Source organism: Ustilago hordei, assembly GCF_900519145.1.
Source record: "Ustilago hordei strain Uho2 genome assembly, contig: UHO2_contig_01, whole genome shotgun sequence".
NCBI lineage: Eukaryota > Fungi > Basidiomycota > Ustilaginomycetes > Ustilaginales > Ustilaginaceae > Ustilago > Ustilago hordei.
The window spans coordinates 1,792,338-1,811,220 of NW_024545270.1; the positions used below are offsets into that span (position 1 = coordinate 1,792,338).

Sequence of the window (18,883 nt, forward strand, 5' to 3'; positions counted from 1 at the left end):
TTACCTCTTCCCGCATCTCATCAGGAACTCCGCAACGCCTGCGCTCAGCGCAGACACACACTCCGCAGCCCTGAAGTAGTATCCATCATTCAACACCTACCTCGGTCTTCGCCTCCGCTGCCGACCATCAGCAACCTTACGATCGACCGGACCTTCAGCAACAAGAGCCGCTACCTGGACGAAGCATGGAAGCCCGCCACCGATAGAGCATCACGACGCACGCTGGCAGCACTTCGTCGCCCCTTACATCACTCGAGTGCGCTGGTCGTAGATACGAACGGTAGTGAACATTTAGGAAGCAGCGGAAGGATCGCGTCTGTGTTCAAGCAAGATGTCAGACCACGGGAACAGCTCCGACACGCTGGAAGAGATCGATGATCCTTCCGAGCTATTGTCCAAACCACTAGAGCCTGTTCCGCTCGTCAGGCCGTCTTCGATCGACCAGCCTCCCGCATCTCCGCTGAAGAAGCGTCAACTTCCGCCAGGGTTCGGCACAGGCGCTTCTAGCGGCTCGTCGTCCAGCACTTCACGACCGACGGTGTGGCAGTCCCCACGCCAACATGCTCAAGCTGCGGTACCCGCAGCCTCGAATCCCGCCACCTCGGCCGGAAATGGGCTGATCATTGGTGGTAGCGGAGCTCGCGTTCCAACCCAGTTTTTGGACGCCAACGGTGGGTTCTCATGGCAGGCCCCACCAACCACTGCGGGCTCTGCCAGTTCGGTCCATGTGCCCACTCCGTCGATGCCCGGAGCTTTCCCCCTAGCTGCCGCATCTGCAGTTGCACCAACTCCACAGCAGTCTTCAGCGCCTAGACCGTCGCGCGTAGAAACGACCATTGATCTGACCTTCGACAGCGATGAGGAAGACGGTAAGGACAAGCCAGTCATATCGAAATCGAACGGCAATGCTATCGCCTCTGGCTCGTCGATGCCCTCCACAGCGCACACAGCACAGGCTCTCTTAAATGGCGGGAGCGCTCCCAAGGCAGAGCATGCAGCATCCTCGTCATCTCCCGGCCCTTCTGCACCCATCGAGATCGACGATGATGATGACGAGCCGGTTATCGTCGGCCTCAAGCGGCCAGCGCCAGAGGAGTTTGAGATCGACCATGTCAAGTCGAACGCCATCGTCTGCGCCGGGTTGATCCATGCCGTCGTTCTCTGCATGTATGGTCTGCCACCTGCGCTAACTTACGCCGGTAACGCCGGGCAGGAGCCACCTCAGGATCCAAACTTTACGCGTGAAAATTGGCCCAACGCATCACGCTTCTGGACCGAGCAAGGTTACAGGCCCGTCATGCTCCACCTGCCTGATCCGAACAGCTTGCCTCCGTCAAGCAGGACGCTGCCAGGCGGTTGGAGCTACATCGCCATGCCTCCACAACGAGCTGATATCAACGTCAGCGTGCTCGTGCCGCCACTCGCCAGGTATCCGCACCTGCCTCGAGAGCAGGCTTTCGCGCAAGGCCCTTATGTCGAGCAAGCCTTCGGCTCTCTAGCCGAGAAATACGTTACCTCGATGGAGCCGCTTCTTCGGAGCAACAAGATTCGATGCGAGGCTCGCTGTCGTTTGGTACCTATCGGAAGAGCACAGAATTTCCTGCAATACCTCGAGATCCTCGTCTTTGCTTGTCGCCCTGATCTTCCCCTCATCTCGGAACGCTTGGCCTCTCAGGGCATCCAGTTGGAGCACCCGCCGTCATACCATCCTGAGGATTATCCGACGCAGCCTCAGTACACGAACCCGCACAACCCTCCTGCGGGCGGCATGCGCAATGATCACATGCTCAACACGTATAATGGCATCTATCGTGGCGCGGGGATGGGTACAAGTGTGCAGAACCGCGAGATGACGGAAAAGGAGAAGAAGGCTCAAGTCGATGCTATCTACACAAGCATTCGCAGCGGAGAGGAGCTTGCGGCGGTCGAGCCAACCGAGCTGATCTCGACGAGACTGCTTCAACATCAGAAGCAAGCTTTGGGCTTCTTGCTGAACCGCGAACGGGATCGAAGATGGACGGAGCTTCTGGTCGAGCGGAAAGAAGACCAAAAGAAGGAAGAGGGAGGCGATTCATCCTCCGCTCCGAAAGAGCCCAAGTTTGAGTTGGTCAAGGCCGAGGGTAAGAGCAAGGCATCGACCTCAAGCAGTGCATTGGAAAAGGGCAAAGCTAAGGACAAGGTGCAGGAGGAAGTCGACGAAGACTCTATCTCGCTGTGGAAGGTGCGCAAAGGCATGAACGGCAAGGTCCGAGCTTGGCGCAATCTCATCACCAACCGCGAAACCATGGCTCAGCCTCGCATCTGCCGGGGGTCCATCCTCGCAGATGACATGGGTCTTGGCAAGACCATCACAACGCTCGCCCTCATTGCGCATACCCTGCGCGAAGCCAAGGTCTTCGGTGCTTCGAAGGTACCACGAGAGGCTGGTGTTGATCTTGCAGAGGCGATGCAAGCGAATGGCGTTTCGGATGAAGAGGGTGCCAGCAAGGCGAAAGTCGAAAGCTTCAGCAACGGCAAGGGCAAAGGCAAGGCTGGTGCCAAGCGTCGTAGCAGCGAGTCCTCGTTCGACGATGACATGAACTTTGACGACAAGTTTGATCTCTCTGATCTGTCGGATGACGACGTAACGCCTCCTATCTCGCTCGCTCTTCACAACGCCCCTCCTGCGGCCAAGAACACAACTGCCAACGGCAAGAAGAAGGCAAAGGAGAAGACGGATCCCGAAATCGTGCGTCGAAAGCATCTCGAGCGTCGTACCCGCGCCACACTCATTGTTTGCCCTTTGTCAGTGATTTCGAATTGGGAGGAGCAGATTAAAGAGCACTGGGCGCGCAAGAAGCGTCCTTCAGTTTACATCTACCACGGCTCTTCGCGATCCAACAGCGTGAAGTGGATTGCAAATCATGACATCGTGCTTACGACCTACTCGACGCTCGGGTCCGAATTCTCGAACCAGTCGATGTGGGTCACTGATGACGTGCGGGACCCGAAGAGAGGCAAAAAGGGTGGTAGTTCTGACGACGAGCACGCGGTTGATGATGACGATGAGGTATTCATGGTCAATGAAAACGGCATCCCAATCGGTGACCAAGCTGGCCGAGGCAAGACGGATAAGAACAACGGAAAGAAGCGGAAGCGCAAAGCTGCAAAGGAGTCCCTCAACCCGTTGCAACATATTGAATGGTTCCGCATTGTGCTGGACGAAGCACATATCATCAAGGGCGCTGGAACATGGCAGTCGAAAGCCGTCTGTAACCTCTCAGCACAACGCAGGCTCTGCCTTACTGGTACACCCATCCAGAACACTATCAACGACCTATTTGCGCTGGTCAAATTCCTTCGTCTCGATCCTTTTACCGATCGAGCCATTTGGAACGAATTCTGCGGTCACAAGGAGTCTCATGGTCTCAAATCCAAAGGAAAGGACGACGAGCCGATCGACCCCGCCAACCTTGGCCACGTACAGATCTTGATGAAGTTCCTTGCTCTGCGTCGACAAAAGACAACTAAGACGGCAGACGGCAAGCAGCTGCTCACCTTGCCGCCTAAGCTCAGCAAGACGGAGTACCTGGACTTCGAGGAGACAGAGAAGGCTCGCTACCAGGCTCTGCACAACCGGTATCGTGAAGAATTCGAGGAGATGATGGCTGGTGACACGGTTAACAACAACTATGCAACCATCCTCCACGAGATTCTCAACCTGCGCATGACCTGCGACCACCCTTCCATGGTCGATGCTGGCAAAGATGCGAAGCGCATGAGTGCAGGAGCCGACCTTTCCGAGGCCATCAAGCAGGACGGTCTCAGTCGAGAGCGAGCAGCGATCCTCTTCATCCTGTTCCGCGACAGCGAGATGGCGTACTGCTCTGAATGCCAGAGCGACCTCTCCATGAGCGCGGATCGCGGCGGAGCTGGCAACGATACTCAGGAGCTGGTAGATGCTCTTGATGACGTCACTGGTGAAACTCGCAACGGCAAGAGGAAGCGCACTAGGATCGAGCCAGGCATGGCATCCATTGCATCCTCTATTATCATGTCGAGGGACGGTCTGGAAACACCTAGGGAAGGTGCAGCACGACCGGTAGTAACACGATGCCAACACATGTTCTGTTCGTCGTGCTTCCGCCGCTTGAATGGATTTCCTTGGCCGAATGTGGCAGCTTCCGATGTCGGCAATTGCCCCACGTGCAGTTACTCATTGAATCTTGCTATGGACGCCATCGAGCTGGATCCTACCGACTTCGTGGGGATCAATGATGATCAGACTGAGCGTGTCGCCGACGGCGACCAAGACTTCATCGATCCGAACGATGACGAAGATACGGGTGACAAGAAGTCTAAGATCAACAAGTATGACGACGAGGGTGTGGATGAGCCCGAGAGCGACTTTGACTGGGGCAGCGGTGATGAGGACAGCAAGATTAAAACACCTCGTCGCAAAGCGCCACGCAATAATGGCAGTGGCTCGACGGAGATTCGTGGCGATATCTCGCTCGAAGGCAGGAAGGATCTGTCCACGAAGATCCGCGCTCTCATCACCGACCTGCTGCCGTTTTCGAAGTGCAATCCTCACTCGGCACTCTACGATCCCACAGCACCTCGACTGGTTCACATCGAACCTTCGACATCCGAGGATCCAGAAGTGCGCAAAGTTGAGGACCCTGTGGTCGTCATTCAAAAGCCGCCGGCCGCTATCACCAAGAGCGGGTTGCTAGGAAAGCTGGATCAAGCCATGGATGCTCTAGACTCGTACGACCCAGTCAAGAGCGTCGTCTTTTCTCAATGGACGAAGATGCTCGACCGAATCCAGAAGTCGCTCAAGATCACCGGCATCCGTGTCGCCAGACTCGACGGTACAATGAAGCGTTCCGACCGCTCTGCTGCATTGGAATCTTTCAAGAACAACCCGACCATCGAGGTCCTTCTCGTCTCTCTCCGCGCAGGAGGCACAGGCCTCAACCTCGTCTCTGCCTGTCGAGCCTACCTCATGGACCCGTACTGGAACCCAGCAGTGGAGAACCAAGGTCTCGATCGCGTACACCGTATGGGCCAGACACGACCAGTCATTACAACGAAGTATATTATGCGACATAGTATTGAGGAGAACATGCTCCGGTTGCAGAAACGCAAGATGATGTTGGCTGAGAAGGTCGGGAGTAAGAGGCAGATTGGAGCGGGGGCTAGGAGAGAAGAGAGGAGGGAAGACTTGAGGGTGCTGTTTGGGACTTCGAATGGTGGTGTCGAGTCGGTCGAAAAACGGTCGTCAGTGTAGCAAGGCAGCTGTCAGGCTTGTCCACATTATCTATGATCTTATCGTTGCATACCCTCGTCGTCCATTCGATTGTGATGTGGTGCCCAGGCTATCAATCGATCTTCTCCGCGGCAATACCTTGAGATGTCAGGAGGGAGTGCACGTGTCTCAGCTTTCTTCGGCAACTAAAAGCTGCGAGCCTGCGAATGACGTGCGAGTGCACGAGCCCGTGACTCCCATTCTTCTAAATTTCAGCTTTCCTTTTTTAGTTGAAGGGTAAATTGATGATACAGCACGCACGTAAACTGTCCCATAATTTTACATGTCACCATACATCACTCTAATGCTCAATAGCTATAAGTTGTATTGCCACACTGTCTGATATCATCTGAAAGCCCTGCTTCTTCTCTCCAAGACTGTGTAATTGATATTGACATTGACTAAAAAAAATTGTGCTATGAAGAAGAGCCAAATTTTTTTTTATTGTGGGACAGTTTATGGAGCATGCTCCCAAATAGTGACACCACTCCATTCCTGACCTTGTGGGCTTTTGACTACAATGAAACTTGCAATGTAACTTGGTGGGCACCTTCATACACATCGAAAGTAGTGATGTGGAAAGTTTCAGCTCAATCAGATGACTGTGAGTGATCTGGTGGGGCTTCCAGTCTGACACCATCATATCTATACCATCATGCCAAAAACCACCCCAGAGAGGCACTGATTGGCACTCTTTCACATCCAAAATGGGGAATCTACCCATTCAGTTGCCAAGCAACTTGGTATGAGCAAGTCTACTGTGAATTGCATCAGCAAAAGCACCTCTGCTGATGTTCCAAAGTCAAAGGGGGGCTGGCCAAGAAAACTCCAGCCTCATCATGTTCACTTCCTGGACCACTATTTCAAGCTCAGTTCAACCTCCATGGTCAGGAAAGCATGTCATGCACTGCAGGAGATGTTTCAAGTCAAAGCATGCCCAACCACAGTAAGAAAAGCACTTCATTACTGTCATTACAAAGCACAGAGGTTAGTGAAAAAACCAAAGCTACTCAAGAGACATTACAAAGCCCATTGCAAATTTGCTAATGAGCACAAGGACATGACTGTTGAGGATTGGAAGAATGTGGTATGGTCTGATGAGATGAAGATCAACTTCTTTGGACCAGATGGTAAGCAGTTCTGTTGGATTAAGAATGCTGGCTTCAACAGCAAGCTTGTCAGGCCAACAGTCAAGTTTGGCAGCAGCTCCATCATGATCTGGGGCTGTATGACATGGGAAGGGGTGGGAGGTATGTGCTTGGTGCTGGGTTCAATGAATTCAGACCAATACATTGATATCTTGAATGACAAGCTTGTGAAAACAATCTCAGATTTGTGGCTTCAGCATGCATACACCAACATCACATTTCAGCAAGACAATGACCTGAAACACATGTCAAAGAAGACAACAACATGGTTGGAAAGCAATAGCATTAAGGTTATGCAATGGCCAGTGCAGTTGCTGGACTTAAACCCAATTGAACACCTCTGGCACCATCTCAAAATGTGACTTTCATGGTATAGTATGATTGCAAAGTCCAGGGATGAACTGCTCAAGAGATGTGAAGCTGAATGGACAGCAATCACTCCAGAGACATGTAGGACACTAATAGAGAGTATGCCAGACTGCATCAAGGTGGTTCTGAAGGCCAAAGGAGGGAATATGAAGTACTAAGGTGTTGTTGAGGAGCACTCCATAAACTGTCCCACAATAAAAAAAAAAATCAGCTCTTCTTCATAGCACAATTTTCTTAGTCAATGTCAATATCATTTACACAGTCTTGGAGAGAAGAAGCAGGGCTTTCAGATGATATCAGACAGTGTGGCAATACAACTTATAGCTATTGAGCATTAGAGTGATGTGTGTGGCAATACAACTTATAGCTATTGAGCATTAGAGTGATGTATGGTGACATGTAAATTTGTGGGACAGTTTACATGCAAGCTGTATACATGTGAATGGCACATGCCAAAGGTGGGAGTACTCCTACTTAATGATCTACCATGACAATGAGCAGGAGTGTGTTGCACCCAATCTCTGCTGAGATTGGCTCAGCTCAATCTCTGATCAGATCAGTCATCTAACTGGATTGGCTCTGCCTGATCTCTGATCAGATCAGCTCTGCGTCATCCTTTAGTGTCGCACTGGATCTTTATCTTTAGCATGATCTAGTCCGATCTAGGGATAATGTAGATCAGATCTGTAGAGGATTGGGCAAAGCAGGTTCAGTCAGCAATCAGATAAAGTAGGTCTGATCAGGATCGGGTGAGGCAAATCAGACCGAGAATTGGGCTGAACCAATACAAGACAGAGATTGGATGCAACCATGTCCCACTCATTGCTACACACTGTCATTAGGTAGGATACACCCACTGTTGGGCATGTGCCACACATTTGTATATAAGTCTAGCAGGAAGCTCGAGGCTCCCGCCACATTCACTTCTAGCATGTCAATATAGTATAGTGTTTTGCTTTTTAGCTTGAACATGTGACAGATATCTCCCGATCATAGTCGCCGAGTGATTCCTTTATTACAACATCTGATGCTTCCGACCCTGCGATCTTCTCGTCTTTCACCATCACCATCTCTGACGATCCTCATCACGCAGCATCGCTCGCTGCATTAGCGTACACTATATCGCAGGATGTCAATCCCATCCCTCACGTCATGGGACGGTCCCGCCATCCGCATCGGTGTCATTGGCGGTTCTGGTCTCTACAAGCTCGATTCGATCTCACCCCTTGCCGAAATCAACGTCACCACCCCTTGGGGTTCCCCGTCCTCGCCCATTACTATCGCCAAGACTACGGCCGGTAATCACATCGCCTTCCTCGCTCGTCATGGTCGCGAACACGCGATCTTGCCTTCCAACGTCCCTAACCTCGCCAACATTGCCACTCTCAAACACCTCGGTGTCAAAACCATCTTGGCTTTCAGTGCTGTCGGCTCTCTGCGCGAAGAGATTGCACCCAAAGACTTCGTCATTCCGTCCCAAATCATTGACCGAACCAAAGGCATTCGACGGGCGAGCTTCTTCGGCTTTGGCGAAGAAGAGAAAGTAGTTGCTCATGCAGGATTCGGTGACCCCTTCTGCGAAATTCTCCGCCCTATCGTTTACGAAACTGTCAAATCCACCCTTGCATCCCACTCACCCAACGTCAAAACTCACACAGGAAAGACAGTAGTCTGCATGGAAGGGCCTCAATTCTCCACCCGCGCCGAGTCTCTCATGTACCGAGCATGGGGCGGAGATATCATCAACATGTCGGTCCTCCCCGAAGCTAAGCTCGCTAGAGAAGCTGAGATCAGCTACGTTCTGATCGCCACTGCGACTGACTACGACGCTTGGAGGCCTTCTAGTGCCGCGGTCAACGTAACGGAAGTATTGGAAAGCTTGAAGGCGAATGTGGATGCTAGTAATGTCGTCACGACAACTTTGTTGGATAAAATTGCAAAGGAGGTCGATGAGGATGATAAGGAGGCAGTGAAGGTGATTAAGGATTCGATGAAGTGGAGCATTATGACCAAGTCAAATGTGATTCCGGAGAAGGCGAAGGAGAACTTGCGGTTTTTGCATCCTTGGTTCGCTCGCGAATAGACAGAAGCTATCTAGTAGGGCTCTTCATCGACTGCTTGATCAGGGCAGATCGTAGATTATTGATGTAGCAATGGAATCGTTGGCAATAGACGATAAAGCAAAGCATTGTGGAAGCTGGCAGAACTGTATGAGGTCGCTGTGCACAGAACTGTGTGACTGCCGGTGCTTGAATGTGTTCGACGCTGCCGAGCCAGAACCGCGAAGAGAGTGTCAAGACAATCAAGCATGAGAAACAAGTGTTCATGGTGAGAAATGCAAGTGGGTATCAGATTGCGTGCGTGAGTATGTTTGTATGCTGAGTGAGGTGTTTGAATGCTCCTATTCGTCCTCTTCTTCCTCTTCCTCTTCCTCTTCGTCCTCATCATCCTCCTCATCTGAATCCTCCTCGTCATCGTCACCTCCATCCTCAACAGCAAGTGCGCTGAACAATGAATTTGTGCTACCACCGAATCCTCCAGCATCATCGTCTTCCTCATCATCGTCCTCTTCTATCGAACCGAAATCGAATCTAACCTTACGTGCGATTGCTTCTGGGTCGTCCTGATCCTCGCTCTCTTCTTCCCCTTCGTCTTTCTTCTCGTCCACATCTTCACCCTGATCGTCATCGTCGGTGTTCGGAGCAGTGAGCAAGTCCTCCCCTGCACCATCTGCACCCCTAGCTGCATCCCGGTCAAAGTCAGGAAACCAGATCCCCTCTCCGCTCCGTCTGTCAGACGAAGGCGGTCTAAACGCCCACTTAATCCTTCCCTCAGCCACCGCTCTCATCACCAAATTCCCCGCTCTGTTGACATCCCATCGATTGGCTTTTGCCGTTCTGTAACCGTACCTTCTCGCCACCGCCTCCAAAATCTTTACTCCTGTCCACACTTTCTCCCCCTCCTCTTCCCCTGTCCCTCCTTCATTATCATCGTCGGGTGGATGTTCGAGCTGAAGCACTTTCTCCAACGGAATATGTTCGGCAACGAAACGGATACAACTCGTAATAGCCTGCACTTGCGAAATAGCAAGGATTGCGCCCATGACTTGCATCTCCATTCCAATAAGCGAGGGGAAGACTAAGCCGGGGGAGTCGCAGAGTCGGATTTGACCTCGATGAGTTTCTTCACCCACAGCCTTTTCTTTTGGCGTGTTGAGGTTAGAGGGGGACGAAGAGGAGTTGGGGGAGGGAAGAGGGACGAGGAAGTACGTTTGGAAGTGCTTTGTTTTGCCGGGAGTCTTGGAAGCACGAACTACTTTGGAACCGAATAGAGCGTTGAGGAGGGAAGATTTGCCGACGTTGGGCTGACCCATGAGTCCGATTGTTAGGTAGGGGAGGTGTGCGCGTGTTTCCTTCCCTTCACCACCTTCCTTCTTTGATGGTTCTGTTGTGTTCGGCGCATCCTCATCAAGCGCCTGTACAGGGGCATCGGTGGCTTGCTCCTCCGTGTCGGAGTCGAGCCCTTCAGTATGCATCTGAACTCGCCTCTCAACACCCTCCCAATCCGTATCAGTCGCACAAGGCGGTATCCACTCCCTCCCCTTCCCCTCCTTATCCTCTCTAATCACCTTCGGGGGCGTAATCAAATCCTTATGCGCCTTCCTCAACGCCGCAAAAAGCTCCTTCCTCGAATGCGGCGACAAATAAGGCGCAAATCTAGTCCTCGATCCTTGTCCCTCGATCCTTTCCATCTTCGCATAGCTTTCCGTAGCTACTACCTCCCATCTCGGATACAGCTCTTTGAGATACTTCTTCCATTGTTCAACGATATTCTTCGGTACGATATCTGCTTTGGTAAGGACAATGACGACTTTCAACCGCATGTAGCGCTCCAAGAAACCAATCAGACTGGGTGGGAGATGGAGAAGCGGGCATCGGGCATCAGCAAGGACGCAGACGAGGTCGGAGCGTTCGCATACACGCCATAGTTGACGATGGACTTCGATATTGCGCTCGTATAAGCTGCCGATGACGGAGGTTCCGGGGAGGGGACGGTGGGTGAGGAGTTGAGCGATGGCGTCCTGGGAGGTGATGTTGGAGACCATCCTACTCCCGCCCATGCCTGGTGTGGGCGTAGCGGAGGAGGAAGGGAATGCAGCTTTGTCCTGAGATCGAGTGTGAGAGTTTAAGCCAGCAAAGAGAGGTGAAGAGGCGAAGAACGCTCTTTCGACCACAGCGTCTGTCTTGCGAAGCCATTGTCGAAAGACTTGGGTTTCTTGAGCATGGATGGTTTTCGTGTCCATATCTGAGCGCCATTTGGGTCGTTTAGGTAGTCGTAGCTCGCCAGTTCCTTCGATACCTGTTACTCCTGGATCTTCTTCCCCTTGATCCTCTCCATCGCTTTCGTCTGACGAGATGGCATCTTTCGCCGTGCCCGTCCAAGAAGTGTTGAGCCAGCCTGCGAGGGGATGCAACTCTTGTTCATCCTTTTTACATGGTTCCTGATCAACGGTCCGTTGATGGTTCTCTGCTCGAGCGCGACCAAATCTAGAGTAGTCAAAGTGAGTGAGCTCGTCTGGGATAGGTCGGCGTAGGTCAGCGTACGATGCTAAGATGTTGAGTCGTTCGAGTACGGGAGGGGAGAGCTTGGAGAAGGCGGATTCTTCCAGTTGTACGATACGACGACGTGATTCGAATGCTGCTTGCTGATCTGGTGGGAGGAGAGCTGAGCGACCTAGTCGACCTCCGCCCGTAGTAGCAGCACCGCCTCGTCCACGACCACGGCCACCTTTGCCGCCCCGAGCTTTGATGCTTTCGGTGCTAGCGCCTCCACCTCCCTTGCGCAGCTTGGCTTTTTGCGCTTTCGATGGCTTCTTGACCATCCTGATGCCTCTACTTGCAGTGCGTGGGAGGTGTGTGTATGGTCTCGAGTGATGTATCGAAGTCGTGCGGGCAGCGGGCAGCGGGCAGCGGGCAGCGGCCAATCTTCTTCTTCTCGCTTCGACCAAAAAAAAAAAAAAAAAAAAAAAAAAAATTGACACCAACACCTCCACTTGTCACTTGCTTCGAAAACTGTCGGCAAAGTAAAGGTCGCTCTAACAGCCTCGGATGGACCCTTCGGCTGTGAGAAAAGTGGCTCGACCGTTTGGAGCGATTTTCAGCCTTTTTTCGCTCTCCACGCGACGTGCTGCGACGGGTGTTTTGTTTTAGGCTGACTGTTCACTTGGACACGACAGCCACACGACTCTCGGCACACACAACAGAGCTTAGCTTGCAAAGCAAAGACAACGCGCCGAGACATGCAATGTCCAGAAAACAAAAAGAAAGCCGGAAGCTTGAGGATAAAAAGAGGAGGCAGGCCAACCACGAAAATTGTCCGAGCATCCGGCAAATCCCTTTTTGCTTTTTGGACTCCACTACGCACAGACGCAACCTCATTCGCGTTCTAGTTTGCTCCCCCCCGCGTTTCTTCACCATCCACACCGAGCTACCATCCATCTATCCTCAGCACCATCCGAACAAAGACGCAGCAGCCGTAAAGGCCCCGACCCGGCCAAGAGCCCTGCATCTGACCTCAACGACTCGCATCGACGCGCTCAACAACACGCAAACCTAGGCAGACATCCATGTCTCGACTATCTGCACCGACTTCCTACAACCGCGAGGCATTCACGTTACACCTCCGGTAATAACCCTTGTCTTACCCGACCTCACGTGGTCTGCAGCTTCTTCCTTCCCTACCACCGCCCTCCATCCTAAGGGCTCCTCCTCCTCCTGCAACAATGTCCCAAGCAGACGCAGCAGAATGCAAGCACCCAGTGCAACTCTTTGGCATGTGTGCCCTCTGCGGCCAACCTGTCGACACTGAATCCGAAGAATCCGCCTCTCTCTCCGTCATGCACTCCCACGCCGCCGTCAAAGTCTCTGCCGAAGAAGCACAACGCCTTGACTCCGAAACCACCTCCCATCTCCTCTCCCAACGCAAACTTGCACTCATCGTCGATCTCGACCAAACCGTAATTCACGCAACCGTCGACCCCACCGTTGGTGAATGGATGAAAGACGAATCCAATCCCAATTACGAAGCGCTCAAGTCCGTCGGCAAGTTCCGTCTCGGTATCGACGGAGAAGAGATCAAAGATGACGACGACGACTCCGCTCCCAAAGACTCCGCAGCAGCACTAAAAGCATCACGAGCGTGTTGGTACTACGTCAAACCGCGACCTGGAGTGCCCGAAATAGTCAAGAAACTATCAGAGAAGTACCAGTTGCATGTGTATACGATGGGAACGAGGTCGTACGCGAATTGCGTGTGCAAGCTGATCGATCCCGATGCAAGTATTTTTGGGAATAGGATCTTGTCGAGGGATGAAAATGGAAGTTTGGTGAGGAAGAGTTTGAATAGGTTGTTCCCCGTGGATCATAGTATGGTGGTGATCATTGATGATAGAGAGGATGTTTGGAGTAGGAGTCCGAATTTGTTGCCGGTAGTGCCGTATGAGTTTTTTGTGGGCATTGGGGATATTAATGCTACATTTTTGCCTCCAACGCCGGCTCCGCCCGGTGCAGTACCGGATGCAGCAGCAGCAGGAGTAGCAGTGGGGGCAGGAGTTGCTTCTACCTCGGCGAGCAAGCTGGATGATGCGTCGAGCGCAGCTTCCTCTCCCTCTGCGAAATCGGATACAGATGCAGCGAGCAGCGCTAGTACTACCGCAACATCTGATACTACGATAGAAGAAGCGCTTCAGAAGGCGAGGGAAGAAGGCAAAACGGAGGAGGAAGTAGCACAAGTCCGCGCAACGGCGTTGCAATTTGCGGCACAAACCGAAAAGTTGCAAAGCAAATTGGCGGAACAGCGAGAAGCAAGACCATTAGCAAAGATGCAAGAGGCCTTGGATGAGAAACTAGGTAAAACAAATGGGTCTGCATCACGGTCTGGCACAGCTACGCCGAATGGGAGCGGTAGTGCGACACCGGCTGGTGAAAGTTCAACAGAGGCAGAAAGCAGCGATGCGGTAGCAGCGCAAACAACAGCAGAGGAAAAGACACAAGCAACAGAAAGCAGCACTCCCCCATCATCATCAGATCGAACATTACCACCCCTCCCCCCACCCCCACCTCTACCACCACACCGCTCACACGCAGTTCTAGTAGACGACGATACCGAACTCGACCGAGTCTATTCCATCCTCGGCTCCATTCACACTGAATGGTATTCTGCCTATGACAAACTCCAATCCCAAACCCCGACCCCAACTACCAAACCATCCGTCGTAGACCTCATCTCCGCACAAAAGACAAAGGTTTTGGCTGGTTGCACCATCGTCTTCTCCTCGATGATCCCCACCGGTCACAATCCCGAGACATCCGATCTTTGGGCTCTCGCACGCGAATTCGGCGCCACCCCCGCGTTCGAAGTAGAAGAAGGAGTCACAACCCATGTCGTTGCTGCTCGACAAGGCACACTCAAGGTTGTCAATGCAACGAGATTGGCGAGGGCGGGGAAGGTCGAGTTAGTCTGGCCAAGCTGGTTCCACGTCTCGACGAGTAGGTGGGAGAGACAGGATGAAGCGTTGTATAGGTTACCCTGGGAACATGAGATTTTAGATGCTTTCGAATGGGCTCAAGCGAGAGTGGCCGAGGAGAAACGGCAGGAGGAAGAGAAAGAGAAAGCTAAATCCCAAAAGAGGGAGAAAGCGACGCAAGAAAAAGCTCTCGCAGATGCAGATGGAGGCGAACAAGGAGAAGCACTCTTTGAAAATGAACTAAACGATATGGATTGGGGTGCTGCAGCTGACGAAGTCGATGCATATCTAGACTCTGCTACTACGGCTAGTAATACTTCTTCCCCCTCTCCATCTATGCTAGCTACCGATGGGGACTTGCGGGAGATCAACGATGGGGATGAACCGATAGTTGGGCTTTCAGATAGCGTCGGGAGTAAGAAGAGAGGGAGGGGAGATGGAGAAGGGGAAGATGGGTTGCAGAAGAAGCAAAGATCGGCGGAGGGGCAGGGGGAGGGAGAGGAAGAGGATGACGAAGATGGTGGTGATTCGTTTTTGGATGATTTGGCGAACGAACTTGATGGGCAGTTGGATAATGAGTAGCTACGTTCGTTACCTAGGTTTGATAGTTCTGCAAAGAGTCATCGCAACTCTCAACACGAAATCTTGTACTTCTAGTCATTTTGGACATCTGCACTCATTACAGACTGCATTGCACTTCAGCCACCTGCTGCAGGATATGAACTTAGAGTACCGTCGCACTCGGATTGACATCGTCTTGAAGGCGTAATGGGACGCAGACAACACAAGCAGCAGACAATGAATGGTATGGGATACGATAATATGCTATTCCGCAGAAAGAAATGGGCCGAGGCGGATCAACAGGTCGGTGAGAGCAAGGGACTAATACTGATACAGGAACAGCGATTACGAAGCAGAGCACGATGAGAATGAGATGTGATACAGCTCTAGCGTTTGAATACAACCGCGAGCAAAAGATATAAACGAGGAGAGGAGGAAAGTGAAGCCCGTTACCTTGGACGACGAACAGCAAGTACCAAAGAAAAAGGGAGGAGGCGGTTTAGGAAGCAGCAGCAACCGCCATCTGATTCAACCCTTGGTAGATCAAGGCAAAGCTATGCAAATTGTTTGCTGTTGGATTCTCTCCATCCGCCGCTGCTCCTGTTGGACTGGCGCTTGCAGCAGAAGCACTCGAAGAGGCGTTTGCTGAAGACGACGACGATCGTTCAGCCGAACTCGAGCTAGCCTTTGAGGTCGATGTAGGAGCAGGAGGGGTCCAAGTGGTAGTTGGTGCTTGCCAAGTCGTTGTTGGTTGCGGCCTCGGTGTCCAAGCCGGAGCACTACTGGAACTTGATTGTCTCCCCCCGTTGTTGCGGTTGTTGTTGTTGTTATTATTATTATTATTGTTGTTGTTGTTGTTGTTGTTGTTGTCGTTGTTCGAGTTATCACTCCCATCAGCAGCAGTCCAACTCATCTGAAAGACACCCAAGCTCGTACTCGCAAACGCTTTGAACAAGCCTTCACTCATATCCAAGCCTCCGTACGGACAGGAAGGACAAGCATCCTGCACGGTTGCGTACTGCGTGTTACCATTGTACGTAATAGCAATCGTCCTTCCACACCAAGAGGAACGCTGACCCAAATTTCCGTACTGTGCAACATTTAGGGCGACAATAAAGTCTGATCCAGAGTTGTAGTTTCCACAAGCACCTAGACCAGCTGCGTAGTAAGTTGCTCGTCCGGAGTATGTCGAGCCTCGCTTTGCCAGGTTGGAACTACAGGGGTCGGAGGAGGAGTTGCAGTTGTGATGACGAGAGTGCTTAGGAGAGCGAACGTAGTTGTGTTGTTGTTCGTCGGCGAGAGTGCCGACCAGGCCAGAGGCGAGGAGGAGGGCGGCGCAGAGTTTGGTTGCTAGTGAGGAGGGCATTGTGTGTGTGTGTGTGTGTGTGTTTGTGCACGCCAAAAGACGGATAAATGAATGATTGTGAGGTGGGAGGCGGGGCAGCTATTTCAGCGCGGGGATTTGGTTAGTTTATGTGTAGTTCAGAGAGCGTAGGGAGAGGAAAGAAATGAATGTATACGTTGGCGATTGCACTGGCGACAATGAGATGGTGTAGTGGTGGGAGAGAGTGAAGTTGGAAGTGAGGAGAGAGATGATGGTGATGGTAAAGGAAAGAGAGAGAGTTGGTGATGAAGGGATGATGAAGAGTTAGGAACCCGACCAGAAAGGACGCTAAGGTAGAGTTTTGGTAGACGATGGAACGCAGCCCTCGAAACAAGGCGTAGAATCACTCTGCATATAGTAAGGGGAGATCGAGGAGGATCAACGCCTAGCGAGCAATCTTTCCGTCTTACGCAACCTTTGAGCGAACTTTGCGGGGAGGCGAAAGCAATCGACACAAGCGAGATTTCGGCGAGCGGTGTTGCTCCTGAGCTAAGATGGTTTGTCTGTACGGTGCAGATCGAGTACCCAACGGAAGTGCGGTTATGCTTTGTTTCTTTTCACGGACGATGAGGACAAGTAATAGCTCATCTGCACATTGTGGAGAAAAAAGGAGGCGGAAGTTGGCAAGCGGAGACCTCATCGTTGTTGTTGGTGTTGGAAGGTGGTATGACCCGGCACGAGATGATGGTGGATCATCATCGAACGGTATCTGCGGCTGAGCATCGTTGGCAACACCACAACAATGAAGGCTTGAGGAAACGCCGCTCAGCCTCGTCGATCGGACCCCTTTGTGCGGCGTTGTGCGTTGCATTGACAAGGGAGAGCCTATGCTTTAGTGTGCATCAACTTCCCATAAATCCTGCACAAGCAAGCAAGCAAGTGTGTGAGTGTGTTTGAGTGGTGTCAAGGCATCGGCTCGCGCTCGCTTGCAGAATTCAAAGGGGGGGGGGTTAAGGGGGGGCTACTATTAGCAGCGCTGGTTCGTCGTTTTTGCCCTACCTGTAGAGCCTCCCTTGCCGCTCGTTCCTGCGCTCCTTGTGCATTGTCGAATACAAAACAAAGACCTGTTTTTAAAATCAACGTTTGACAGGACATGAAAAGGGAGAAAAGAACATGCGAATCTGTTCTTTCCCCCCCCCCTAAGGGTTTGGTGAAGAGAGGAGCGGAGAGCGGAACAATTCGATTGTTGAGTCCAGCCCAGACGCGCAGGCCTCCATGACTGATCACGTGATGCAAGCGCCATTCTCTCGAGGCACACTTGAAGCGCCTCGTTGCTGTAGGGGGGGCACAATGTGCGCTAACTAACACCAAGAGGCTTGCTGCAGCGTTCGTTAGCCCCTTGCGTCGCTGACGGCGGCGAAGACCATGGCGCTGAGCTACACACATGCCTCCTCATCGATATCGATGGTGCTGCTGCTGTTGAAAGCGATGGAGCTCGTACGAGTGATACCAAGACGCGAAAACGTGTGTTGAAAAGTGTTGATCTGTTGATCTGTTCGTGTTGGTCTCGGCCCCGGACCTTGTTCATCATGCTTCTATGCTCGGCAGTTCGTTACGTCACTTGCCTTCTCCAAAGAAGATCCTCTTCCAGCTTTACCTCATCATACCTTTCCTGCCTCTATTGTTTGATATCCGGTCAGGTCAGCTCGAGCGCGTCCGGACCCGGTCTCTGGGTTACCATCCGATCGCATTAGAAATGAAACGAAAAAGAACGATTCCATGATCCAGCATCATAGGAGCACATGTCCCATCTGATGGATTCGCATGCCTGCTTCTGTCGCAAACGGTCTTGGACGCCCGCTTCGTGTTTGTTTCTTTCGAGTCCGCCTGGTGGTACTGAGTCGTCAGCTGACGGAAGGTGTGTCTCGTGATCCTCGCTAGCATGGTCTGGCATGGATGAGACCATGGCACTTGTAGCTCGGCCTTATCGGAGATGCCTCAAGGTTGAGGTGAAGCAAGATCGATCAATCGGGTTCCTGTAGCACTTGCCGATATCGTGGTCATCTTTTCACCGTTTTTTTTTTTTTTTTCCTCTTTTTTTTCTGACACCTTTTTTCATGTTTCTTTTCCTATGGCTACAGAAACGCGGTTTACTAAAATCATCGACAGCTGCGACTAAGTTAGGTCTCCTCAAGCCCCCTTTGGCTGTTATATTTTGCCAGCCTTTGCATCTGTAGTTATACGCAGGACTTGACGTCTCGAACTACCAACATACGGACAACGTTCTCAAGAACACCTTGCATGGGAAGAGACAAAGTGGGTGTTTGATGCAGATGTTAGACCGTGATCAGACACAAATCAAAGGCGTGCGCCGCAACATGCGATCGCAATTCAGGGTCCAAACGCGATTTTTCCTCCACTTTTCTGGCTGACTTTTGGCGCGAGGAATTCCCGCCAAGAAGTGAAGCAGTTAAAGATGCATCAGCATCTCAAGCAATATGCATGCATCACAGCTGAGACACCGAAGTGCAGGGAGCCCACATAAGCGAGGAACACAATGAAGTAAGGGGTAGTCATCATGGTGACGGTCCAGTGGCACATGGTATCATAGCAATGCAGGGGTATAGATGAAGTGACACATCTTGTTTCAGACATCACTAGAGTGG

General features: G+C 51.9%; 6 protein-coding genes across 6 annotated transcripts; 4 read left to right on the top strand and 2 right to left on the bottom strand.

Annotated features, from left to right (window-relative positions):
* Nucleotides 1–331: 331 nt before the first annotated feature.
* On the top strand, nt 332–5,272 carry UHO2_00476 (uncharacterized protein; the record flags this gene model as incomplete). The annotated part of the gene is made up of 1 exon (XM_041557096.1): nt 332–5,272. The coding sequence occupies one exon, from the start codon at nt 332–334 to the stop codon at nt 5,270–5,272; it is 4,941 nt and encodes a 1,646-aa protein (XP_041413030.1).
* Nucleotides 5,273–5,997: 725 nt separating this feature from the next.
* On the top strand, nt 5,998–6,965 carry UHO2_00477 (uncharacterized protein; the record flags this gene model as incomplete). The annotated part of the gene is made up of 5 exons (XM_041557097.1): nt 5,998–6,033; nt 6,164–6,277; nt 6,348–6,540; nt 6,622–6,706; nt 6,815–6,965. 5 exons carry the CDS (start codon nt 5,998–6,000, stop codon nt 6,963–6,965), a joined length of 579 nt encoding a protein of 192 aa, XP_041413031.1.
* A 971-nt stretch (nt 6,966–7,936) lies between these two features.
* Nucleotides 7,937–8,890, top strand: UHO2_00478 (uncharacterized protein; the record flags this gene model as incomplete). Its single annotated transcript, XM_041557098.1, has 1 exon — nt 7,937–8,890. The coding sequence occupies one exon, from the start codon at nt 7,937–7,939 to the stop codon at nt 8,888–8,890; it is 954 nt and encodes a 317-aa protein (XP_041413032.1).
* Nucleotides 8,891–9,208: 318 nt separating this feature from the next.
* Nucleotides 9,209–11,689, bottom strand: UHO2_00479 (uncharacterized protein; the record flags this gene model as incomplete). Its single annotated transcript, XM_041557099.1, has 1 exon — nt 9,209–11,689. One exon carries the CDS (start codon nt 11,687–11,689, stop codon nt 9,209–9,211), a length of 2,481 nt encoding a protein of 826 aa, XP_041413033.1.
* A 900-nt stretch (nt 11,690–12,589) lies between these two features.
* Nucleotides 12,590–14,914, top strand: UHO2_00480 (uncharacterized protein; the record flags this gene model as incomplete). The annotated part of the gene is made up of 1 exon (XM_041557100.1): nt 12,590–14,914. The coding sequence occupies one exon, from the start codon at nt 12,590–12,592 to the stop codon at nt 14,912–14,914; it is 2,325 nt and encodes a 774-aa protein (XP_041413034.1).
* A 478-nt stretch (nt 14,915–15,392) lies between these two features.
* On the bottom strand, nt 15,393–16,259 carry UHO2_00481 (uncharacterized protein; the record flags this gene model as incomplete). Its single annotated transcript, XM_041557101.1, has 1 exon — nt 15,393–16,259. The coding sequence occupies one exon, from the start codon at nt 16,257–16,259 to the stop codon at nt 15,393–15,395; it is 867 nt and encodes a 288-aa protein (XP_041413035.1).
* Between the last annotated feature and the right edge of the window lie 2,624 nt (nt 16,260–18,883).